The sequence below is a fragment of the Malus domestica genome, chromosome 06 (genome assembly GCF_042453785.1).
Source record: "Malus domestica chromosome 06, GDT2T_hap1".
In the NCBI taxonomy this organism is placed as follows: domain Eukaryota; kingdom Viridiplantae; phylum Streptophyta; class Magnoliopsida; order Rosales; family Rosaceae; genus Malus; species Malus domestica.
In genome coordinates, this window is record NC_091666.1 from 2,781,442 (window position 1) to 2,793,319 (window position 11,878).

General features: G+C 40.3%; 1 protein-coding gene across 1 annotated transcript; it reads left to right on the forward strand.

Annotated features, from left to right (window-relative positions):
* The first annotated feature begins 711 nt into the window (after positions 1-711).
* LOC139197187 (uncharacterized) lies at positions 712-2,315 on the forward strand. The gene is made up of 5 exons (XM_070823971.1): positions 712-940; positions 1,048-1,181; positions 1,302-1,600; positions 1,727-1,826; positions 2,169-2,315. Exons 1-5 carry the CDS (start codon positions 712-714, stop codon positions 2,313-2,315), a joined length of 909 nt encoding a protein of 302 aa, XP_070680072.1.
* Positions 2,316-11,878: the final 9,563 nt, after the last annotated feature.

Sequence of the window (11,878 nt, forward strand, 5' to 3'; positions counted from 1 at the left end):
GGGGGTATTGGAGGTAGAGGTCTTTGGTGATTCAGAGTTAGTAATAAACCAGCTAAATGGGGAATTCAAGTGCAGACATATTACCATGGCGGGGTATTACTTGGTGGCCACGCAATTGCTGAGCTATTGGCATTCTGAGATATCAGTTAATCATATTACCAGAGGATCCAACCCAGCGACCAACGAGATGGCGCAATTAGTCTCAGGCATGCTAATACAGGAAAGAAAATATGGGTTGGATGTCGAGATTCAAAGAAGAAATCTTCCTTTTATCCTGGAAAGAGGATTTAGTCTGGATGTAATGGTTCTAGAAACTAGATAGAAGATTGGAGGTCGCCCATCATCCATCATTTAAAAGACCCATCTTCACCCGTGAGCAAGAAAGATAGACAGCAATCAACTAAGTATGTCTTATGGGCGAAAGACCTGCTAAGGAAAACTCTAGACAGGTTATTATTGAAATGCTTAGGCCAAGAGGAATCTATGAGAGTAATGGCCGAAGTACATGAAGGAGTATGCGGAGCACATCAGGCTGGAACGAAGATGAGGTGGTTGCTTAGGAGGTATGGTTATTTCTGGCCTGACATGAAAAAAGATTGCAAGTTCTATGCCCGAGGATGTGAAGAATGTCAAAGGCACTGTCCTCTCCAATATGTACCCTCAGTACGTTTAAATCCAGTGGTCAAGCCTTGGCCCTTCAGAGGATGGGCAATGGACTTCATCGGGCAGATCTATCTAGCTTCTAGCAAGGGGCACACTTTCATAATTGTAGCAACGGATTACTTCACCAAATGGGTAAAAGCCTCGGCTGTAAAATCCATAACCTCAGCTGCAGTCAAGAATTTTATTGAGACCAAGATTCTGTATAGATTTGGGGTGCCCGAAACTATCGTAACGGGCCATCTTTTATTTCAAAAGAAGTTGAAGAGTTTGCAAGCAAGTACAAAATAAAGATGATCTAGTCTAGTCCTTACTACCCACAGTCAAATGGCCAGGCAGAATCTAGCAACAAGATTTTGGTAAACATTATCAAAAAAATGGTGATAGATAGTTCGGAAAAGTGGCATGAAAAGCTGGGGAATACTTTGTGGGCATACAGAACTTCCAAGAGGGCAGGAACAGGGGCAACTCCTTACGCTTTAAATTTAAGGCAAGATGCAGTGCTTCCCATGGAGATCAATGTAAGTTCTGTCAGAATTCAAAGTCAGTTTGGGTTACACAGTGAAGAGTACATCGAAGCCATGTGTCAAGGGATTGAAGACTCAGATGTAGCCCGAATTGAAGCCTTGAACTAGATTCAGGAAGGAAAGAAAGTTGTTGCCCGAGCTTATAACAAAAAGGTGAAGATAAAGTCTTTCAAGGAGGAAGATTTAGTGTGGAAAACAGTCATTCCTCTAGGAGCTCAGCTTAGGGGCTTTGGAAAATGGAGCCCAACATGGGAATGTCCTTTCACGATTAGTCGGGTACTAGACAAGGGAGGATACTACTTGGCGGACCTCGAAGGAAATTGGCAGAAGCATCCCATTAATGTTAAATTCTTGAAAAGGTATTGTCCTACATTATGGGATGTTAGAGATTGTTACATTGAAGAGGGTGCAAGGTAAAGCAAGCTTTGGGATATCAAAGTGCAGTGTATGTTCACCAATCACTCAAGAAAACAGAAAGAAAAAAAAATTGCTAAAATAATGTATATTTCATTTCGGCAAATTGGTGAAATTTACAACAGATTCAATTCCGACGTGCTACGTTTGATTCCTTCTGGATGCAATGTTATTTTCAGCTGGTTTTCCGATGTCTTCATGGATAGAATCCGATCAGGTGATCGGGTTGTGCGGCTAAGATGAGCTTGGTAGAGGATCCTCAAACAGAGTCATCACCATATATGATGGTGAAGCCTGACTTATCATGGCAGCGAGCAGGAAGGCAAGCCTTCATGAGAAAATCACCTAACCAAGGGTGTTGGGGATAGTGGGGTGTTTGACCAAAGGTGTTGAGATAGTAGTTATCTGATGAAAACTTTTTTTTACGAAAAAGGAGTTTTAGAAAACCCCACTTGAACCCTGAAGAACTCATTTCACAGTTTTAGAAGAAAACTAAGGAAGCAGAAACACTTGGGGTGGATAGAGATGAGATCGATGATGATTTGTTAAAAGAGTCGGAATTTATAGGAATATCAGGAGGTTGTTCAAGAGTCACGAGAAGATCAAGAGACTCTGGGTGGCGTTGATCTCAACCAGAAGATACAAATTCCAAGAACAAGAGTGCAGACGCATGCAGCTATTCAATTAATATTGGCGCTTGGAATTCAAGGCTGAATATCAATTGAAGGGGGTACTATTTGGATTAGAACTTGAACTTTGGGCTTAAGAAGGAGCTGGCCCAAAGGGAAGCCTAGAAGGAAATATGGCCGAAGCCCAACCGAAGCTCAGAAAGCAGAAAATGCCCTTTCCGACTTGGTGCAGCTCATTTGAACCACTTGCTCACCTACTTAGAGACCAAGTGGTGTAGACCAGCCAGCTAATCAGCCCAAAAGCACTTTACAGTGGCAGTACGAGTAAATAGTTGCTGAGTCATTGCCCTTCAAGCTGCATTCGGGCAAGGTTACTGCTACATGGGGCCAAGCCGAAGTGTCTATAAAAGAAGAAAGAGAAATCAGAAATAAAGACACTCAATCAAACAAACAAATACAAGCACAGACACTCAATCAAACAAACAAATACAAGCATAAACTCTGCTCAAAACTAGATTTTCCTTCAAACGACGCTGTAGTCAGCCCAAGCCTTCATCCCTTTCGGGATAAACCTTCACCAAAAGTCTTTGTAATAGCTCTGCTACCTTGTCAAAAACCTACTGTAGTGTCGATTTCTCTCTGTAAACTCATCTCTCTACCCTCTTTCTAAGCTCTCAAACCCCTTGATAAACCACAAAGATAGGAAGTTGCAAGACGATCAGCTTTGCATAACCCTCTTTGTTTTTGTCTTTTCATTCATTAGCCTAGAAATATGTTGTATACTTCCAGTTATATTCAAGTTATTTCTAGTAAGATGACTATTAAAAGACTTTCTCAGCTCTTGAATCCGATTTGAATATGTCTTCAGAGTTCAAACCAGATCTAAGTTCTAAGCCCTCGGGCCTGTAAGATTGATCATTTAAAAGTCCTTGGCCTCAAGGCATAAAAAAGAGCCTTATGTGGACTTAACCCATCCACGACAAGCTTTGATAAACAAGAAGTCCGAAGTTACTTGGGGCGCAAGTAATTGACCTATCTCTCAGTTTTATTTCTATTATATTATGATTATCATAGAACGTTTGAGTATAGAAGGAATTCTGATGGGTAGCCTCAAGGCCTATACCTAAGGCCCCACAAAGGCACCTATTTTGGATTCATTCTACTCTTCCGGCTCGAGCAATCAGAAGTATAATAGTCATAATACTTCTGCAATCAATAAAACAAGCATTATATGTTCGAGTATTGGGTTAGTTATTGACGGGAAGCCTCAAGGCCTACACCTAAGGCCCTACAAAGACACCTGTCATAGCTAACACGGTCCCTCGGGTATATATACAACTAAAACTAAACATCCGTTTTACATCTGCCATGCTGAAGATGGCAGTGGCACGCCTAAGCACTTAAAAGTTAATCTTGATTGTGAGCCTCAAGGCCTACACCTAAGGCCCCACGAAGGCACCTTTCAAAGTTAACTCTGTCCTTCTCTTTCAGCTTTGCTCGACAAGCCTTGCCCGATAAGCCCGCCAGTGAAGCAGAAGCCCGATAGAAAGCATCAACCGGCGCCAACCTCTCGGGGAGCTGTGTGCTCGTCGGCTAGGAAACATCCCCAGCGGAAATTCTAGCCACGAACAAAAGATACAAAGAAAAAGAGGGGGGAGGGGACATACAACCTAACCCTTCTAAAGCCGAACCTAAATGTCTAAACCTACAAAACCAACCAATAATATGACAAGGTTACGAGAAAAAAACTAAGAATGTAAGACAAACATGTATGCGGAGATGCACATGAAGTTGAGAAGCAGAAGCAGGAATGCCAGCACAGTCTGAAAACAAAGCAGCACGAATCACCAACGGAGGGTTATCATGCCATATTAAAGTTGGAAAAAAAAAGGTGTGGAAGTCACATTTGTTTTGGTCACTAGTTTTTCTTATTTTTCGTCTTTAAGTATTTTAGTTTCATTGTATTGCATTTGTTTTAAACCACATATATGGTTTTTTGTTTTTAAAACACAAATTGCTTCTGTTAAAGATTGTGAGGCCTTCCATAGTGGGTTGGAGAATTGATAGTGATGCCAATAATATAGGAATTAAACTTCAACAGTTGGTCGGAACGTTTGTTATGAGTTCAATATATTTAACTCAAAAGTATGATACTAAACCATAAATTACAGGACAGAGAAAAGAAGTGACGAATCATATAACTTTACCACTAAAACAGACATAACCTATGATCAGATCAAGATAACGATACCCTTGTGTTGGGTACTATAACCTATAAAGACACGAATTTGACTGACACCAAAGACCCTAAGATGTGAGTATGGGGCACGGTTAAACAAGATGGAGTAAGGGGTGGCCCAATTAAGGCCCTGAGTGGGAAGCAGATTGATGAAATAAACATAAGAGTGGGCGACCTCGACTCATAAATTACGAGAAGATGACCATTGACGATAGAGGCCGAATCATGGAGGCATTGTGTCGGTGTTTTTGTTAATGCAAGCCCATTTTGTTGAGGATTATGAAGACATGAAAAGTACTGTTGTAGAATCCCCAAGTGAATACTAAATTTAGAAAACTCATTATTAAAATACTCAATGCTATTATCGCTTTTGGAGAACATGAATAGGTACGAAAAATGTCATGACAACAAGAGATTGAAAATGTGTGAAAGCTTCATTTTTAATCACATGGGATAAATCCAGGAATATCGAGAAAATTCATCAGTAAATAACACATAGTAACGGAATCCACAACTGAAGGCACATAGGACATCCATACATTGGAATGAATAACACAAAAGGAGAAGTTGCACAAGGATGAGGATCTGAGTGAAGGAGAATCAATGGCCTAGATAATGATAGATGTCACAAGATGCAAAGGCAGTTATAAGGGTTGTTAAGACTGTTAGAATCTATTGCTAGTTGGTTAGGATATCAACCCAAGTGTTTATGGTTCAATCAATTCACCAGTTCTCAGTCACAGGTTCATCACTGCATTCTCAACCCAAGTCATTACCATGCATTACATTAACCAATCAAGTCATATAACCATTTCATACTCATGCATCTTTATCACGGGCTACAAATTCAATATCTACAAATGCATCTAGTGCCTCATATTCTTTGCCTGCATCTAGTGCTTCATCTTCTTTGGAAACATATGCATCTAAGGCCTCAAAATCTATTCAATCATTACCAATATATACCTCTGAACATATACTTTTACATCAACCTCCAAATTCTGTAATACCAGACAACACACCTACACAACATCTCATCCCTGGGGATCCTAATTTCCAACATGAACAACTTCATGTTGTTCAACCAATTCCAATGAATGTGCATCCTATGCTAACAAGATCAAAGAATGGTATTACAAAAAGGAAGGTTTTCTTAGCTACTATTGGTTCTCAGTCACTTCTCTCAGAACCAAAGACATTCAAAGCAGCATCATAGTCCTAATCAATATAGAAGTGTAGTTGGAGCCCCAAAATACCTTACATTCACAAGGCTTGACATAGCTTCCTCAGTGAATCAAGCATGTCAATTTATGCACAACCCTATGAAGGTGAAAGCTATAATGTTCGAGGCCTCAAATATATGAAAACACTTTTTCAAATGGATCAATACACAAACCTTATGTTTATTATCTATACAAGGAACACAAATGTTATGTTTATTATTTATACAAGCTGTACTACTAGACTTTTGTAACATAGAAAGCATGATTTCCTGTGTAGGGTGTCCCAACCTCTGATGCCAAATCTCAGTCTTTATAGCTTTTCCCAAATATGTTGCTGGACTACTTGTAATAGATTGCACTCCTCTTCTCTGTTGAACCACAGGAATTTGAAACAATTATTCAGGCTTACTCTTTCCTTGATACACTATTTCCCTTGTCCTCTTGTCCTGCACAAAGAATTCAGATTCATCACATATAAATTAGCTTTTATTGTCAACACAAAGTTGTTTCACAGATAACAAACTCCTAGCAATATAAGGAACATGTAATACTTTGTTGAGAATAAGAGAATGGTTATTGGTTTGTAAAGTAGTTGAACCAATGTTATGTACTGATAAGCTTGTACAATTTCCGATGGTTATTTTCTTTCAAAAGGTGTAACATGAGTCAAAGCATTGATGTCAGTAGTCATATAATGAGATGCGCCTGAATCAACAATCCAAGATGGAGATATGGCGAGTTTTGGGAATCAAATTAAGATGGACAAGAAAGCAACTGTATTTATAATATCCTTTGTACGGAAGGAGAGTAATTTTCAGTGAGTAAGCTTTTGTTAATTTTAAGAAGAAAAAGAGTTGAGGAGTTTATGATTTTAAAAGAAATGAAGTTGATCAAGAATAGATGGATAAATAGAATTGGTGTTAAGCTTTTGAATACTTATGGCATTGGTAGAAAATGATGGTGGTACGAAAGATGGCATATTCTTTGAAGAAACAAAAGCTTCTTTTTGAAGATGCATGGTGATGAAAATAAGAGCAAAGGACCTAGAGGGAATGAAAATCACAAGTATACACTCTTGGTAATCGATGTATAAAGAAAGAGTGAAAGACAGTAGAGAAAGGGAATGTGGGAGTGCCATAATTTAGTGACTTGGAATTTCATAGGATTTAATAGGAGATTGGACTATTAAATCCTGACGTGGACTACTACTTGACTGGAATGAGAAATGTGTTGAAGTTGTCGTGTGATTAGAATTCAAATGAAAGAAAAAGAAATGAGTTGAAGGAAAAGTGGAGTTAAGACTTACTACTGAACCAAAAGAAATAATGGGAACAAATTTATGAGGTTTTTAATATTCGTTAGGTATATGAACTATACAACAACAACAACAACAACAAAACCTTTTCCCACTAAGTGGGGTCGGCTATATGAATCCTAGAACGTCATTGCGCTCGGTTTTGTGTCATGTCCTCCGTTAGATCCAAGTACTCTAAGTCTTTTATTAGGGTATCTTCTAAAGTTTTCCTAGGTCTTCCTCTACCCCTTCGGCCCTGACCCTTTATCCCGTAGTCACATCTTCGAACCGGAGCGTCAGTAGGCATTCTTTGCACATGTCCAAACCCATTTTGTGTACGTGTTGATGCTTCACCACCTATCATTCTGTGCCATACAGCATTGCTGGCCTTATTGTCGTCCTATAAAATTTTCCCTTGAGCTTTAGTGGCCTACGACGGTCACACAACACGCTGGATGCACTCTTCTACTTCATCCATCCAGCTTGTATTCTATGGTTGAGATCTCCATCTAATTCTCTGTTCTTTTGCAAGATAGATCCTAGGTAACGAAAACAGTCGCTCTTTGGTATTTCTTGATCTCTGATCCTCACCCCTAACTCATTTTGGCCTCTATTTGCACTGAACTTGCACTCCATATATTCTGTCTTTGATCGGCTTAGACCTTTAGATTCCAACACTTCTCTCCAAAGATTAAGTTTTGCATTTACCCCTCCTGAGTTCCATCTATCAACACTATATCGTTTGCGAAAAGCATACACCAAGGAATATCATCTTGAATATGTCATGTTAACTCATCCATTACCAACGCAAAAAGGTAAGGACTTAAGGATTGTTGATGCACACAATCAGTGAGGACTTTGGTACAACAGAAAGTATTAAGTTTGTGATCTTCGCTAGATTGCTCTGGTCATTAGTGTGGATAAGTATGTAAATGGATAGAGACAGGAAAGCAAACACAAGATGTACGTGGTTCCCAGATTGGCTACGTCATCGGAGTAGAGGAGTTCTCATTAATTGTGAAGGGTTTACACAAGTACATACGTTCAAGCTCTCCTTTAGTGAGTATAAGTGAATGATTTAGTACAAATGACATAGGTTCAAGCTCTAGTCTTCACTTGCCTTATCTGTCTCATAGGTAGATGTGGCATCTTCTCTGGAAGTACTCTTCCTCCATCCAGGGGTGGTATCTTTAACTGGTGGAGATGCACAAGGTAATGTATCAATTTCACTTGAAGCTTACTTGTAGTTTCAGGCTTGGTCAAGCGCGATACAAACCATATAGAAGGAGTCCCCCCAAGTCGCCGAGCTAGAGGATCTGCTGAAAAAGGTGACAGACAAGGTAAGCAATCAGAGCTCCAAGAAATCAGTCCCAGATCAGAAGTTTGATTTCGAGTTCCGGCTGATTGTTCTCATTCTCCCTATCTTGCAGGCAACATGATAAATAAAGAGAAGAAATGGAGAATAGATGATATGAGATACTTTTTCTTTTGAAGAAGTAACTTTCCACATGCTTATTCTTGAACTGGGCTGGAGGATTTTCTGGTTTCCTCCAGAGTATAAGGCCGACTGAAGAATTTAAGGGTCAAAACAAGTCCATCAAATCTAGAGTACGTTCGACCCTGCTGATATGGGATACTTTTGCTGTTGACAAAGTAGTGGATGTATCGGCACGTGTTCTATTACCCTTGTCTCCACATGCTTCCTTGTATCCTTCTCACTTTCCCTATCTGTTCCTCAGGCAGATGTGGTATCTTCTCTAGAAGCATAAGATGTTGAAGATGAGTACTTGAGAGCAATGCCAGGTAAGTAATCAAGCAAGGGGTTCCAGGCAGTCAGTTTCTGACTGGAAGCTTGATTCCAAGTGCTGACTGATTGCTCTCTTTCTCCTTATCTTGTAGGTAAGAATAAGGTTAAAGGAAAAGACAGGGAAAAAGCATGATATAGGATACTCTTGCTTTTAACCCTGATGATATGAGATATTCTTGCTCTGGTGTAGCTTGTTTGTAGAGGTATTATCGGGGAGAAAGAAAGCTAAGTATTTTGAGAGGCTTCGTTGGGAGTGCCCTCTCAAATATGAGGAAGGGTTGAGCATTTTTGCAGGTCTGCCTGTCTGTTGAGGATGGAGGTCGACATATATAGGAGTTTCCCTAACAACAAGTAGTAATGTTATTCCTTTACCCTACTTGGTCATAGCACGGTAGTGGGAGCTGCCAGCTTAACATGTGTCAGAGCATTTTGAAAAAGTGGTCTGTGGTATCTGGAAAGCTGATGTTGCATGTGAAGATTACGCTCTCGAAGTTGAGAAAGCGATGCCTTTTAGGTTTTCGAACAAGCAATCCTTTCGAGGATCTGGCTCTCGAGATTCGGAGAACGGTGCCTCTTTGATTTTTGAGAAAGTAATCATGTTGGGAGTCTGGCTCTCGAGATTCGGAGGACGGTGCCTTTTCGATTTTGGAGCAAGCAATCTTGTTGGGAGTGTTTTCTTGAATGTGAGTAAAGGTTGGGCATGTTTGCTAGTCTACCTTGCCACGGAGCACAGAGGTTGACACACAGAGACTTTCCAATTATCCAGCAGTGGTGTTGTTTCTTTACCCTTGTGGGTAATAATATGGTAGCTAAACCTTCAAAATTTATGTGTCTAAACTTTGTTAGTGTTGTTTCTTTGCTATTCTTTTACCCTTTTTGGTCATAGCGATGTTGTGGAAGCTGCAAGCTTCACGTGTCTAAACTTTGTCAGAGATCTTTGGCAAAGTTATCTGTGGTACCCATGAGCTGATGGTGTGTATGGAAAGTGGATGATTGAACAGTAAGATTCACGTGCTTTCTACTTCACCAGAAATCTTCAACAGAATGCCCATAATTTCAGCAAAGCTGAGTGTGCATGTGACAGGTGCTGACAAGGCTGAAAAAAGCAGGTGCCTCTTCGATTTCTGAGATCAGCCCTCGTGGTTTCTGAGCAACCCAGCTTTTGAGAAAGCAAGCGCCTCTTCGATTTCTGAGATAGGCCTTCGTGGTCTTTGAGCAGCCCAGCTTTTGGGAAAGCAAACGCCTTTTCGATTTCTGAGATCGGCCCTCGTGGTCTCTGAGCAACCCAACTTTTGAGAAAGCAAACACCTCTTCGATTTCTGTGCAGGCGCCTCTTCGATTTCTGAAGCTCCGTCGAGTGCAAATTTTTATAGAGGCTGGCATTAAGTTCCAAAGCACACTTGAATCTTCACCAGTAGAATCTCCCTTCTTGCACTTCTAAGATCTTGATTTGTCCGACCTCTTCTCTCTTCAACACCTTTGAAAATGTCCGGCCCCTCCGACCGTCGTTTTGAGTTAAACCTTGTTGAAGAGGCAGCCACGCCTTCTCCAGACAACATATGGAACCCATCCTTCTTATCCCCTACTGGTCCTCTTACCGTTGGGGATTCCGTGATGAAGAATGATATGACTAATGCGGTGGTGGCCAGGAATCTTCTCACTCCCAAAGATAACAGACTACTTTCCAAACGGTCTGATGAGTTGGCTGTTAAGGATTCTCTGGCTCTAAGTGTTCAGTGTGCAGGTTCTATGTCTAATATGGCCCAACGCCTATTTGCTCGAACCCGCCAAGTTGAATCATTGGCGGCTGAAGTGATGAGTCTCAAACAGGAGATTAGAGGGCTCATGTATGAGAATAAAATGTTGCACCGGCTCGCACATGACTATGCTACAAACATGAAGAAGAAGCTTGACCAGATGAAGGAATCTGATGGTCAGGTTTTACTTGATCATCAGCGGTTTGTGGGTTTGTTCCAAAGGCATTTATTGCCTTCGTCTTCTGGGGCTGTACCGCGTAATGAAGCTCCAAATGATCAACCTCTGATGCCTCCTTCTTCTAGGGTTCTGTCTAGTACTGAGGCTCCGAATGATCCCCCTCCGGTGCCTTCTCTTTCTGGGGCTCTACCGACTGCTGAGACTTCTCCTAAGCAACCTTTGTGAAGACTTCCTCTTGTTTATTTATTTTGACTCATGTATATGTACATATTTGTAACTTATCGGAGATATCAATAAATAAGCTTTGCTTCATTTCAACGTATTGTGTTAAATACACCAAAGCATTCTTCACTGAGTAGGGTCAGCTATATGAATGGGGAAAATAAGACTATTAGAGAATTCTTTTTGGCTTGACATGTATTCAAGTCATTGAATGTTGGAATTGGAAGATTTCATTTTAGTAGTTTAATTAGTATGCATAAGGTTATCCATAATTGGAATACAAAACAAAGGGATTTTGTTGTTTCTATAATTATTTCCCCTATATTGATTGTCATTTCATCCTCGAGCCCAAAACTGAATTCCCCCATTAGACTGCACACCTGAATTATTTTCATCACTAAGATTGCCAGCAAAGCCATATCCATAGGATTCACCAGGGAACAAAGTAGGTGGTGGTGGTGGTGGATAGAATGGTTGGGATGGAGAAGGATAGAATGGCTATTGAAAATTTGGTGGTGGAAGTGAATTATTGAAAAAAAATTCTTGAATATGAGAAGTAGTACCATAAGGCACAACAGTGATTGTCCCCATAGTACTACTAGGAATATGATTATGAGCCTGAGTATTTGAGGAAGATGCAGAACTAATACTAGCATTAGAATTTTGAACGTACATTGCAGATAAGCTCTGAGATAAGACATTAATCTCCCCTTCAATTTCCCTTTTTGCATCCAATAATTGTGCTCGAAACTCCTTCAAGGTAATCGATGACTCCCTAGCCAATATAACCATACGAATGACACCATATTCCTTAGGTAAACCAGTAAGACCAGCAATCATTACATCATTATCAGACACAGATTCTTTTTGAAGAAACAAAAGCTTCTTTTTGAAGATGCATGGTGATGAAAATAAGAGCAAAGGACCT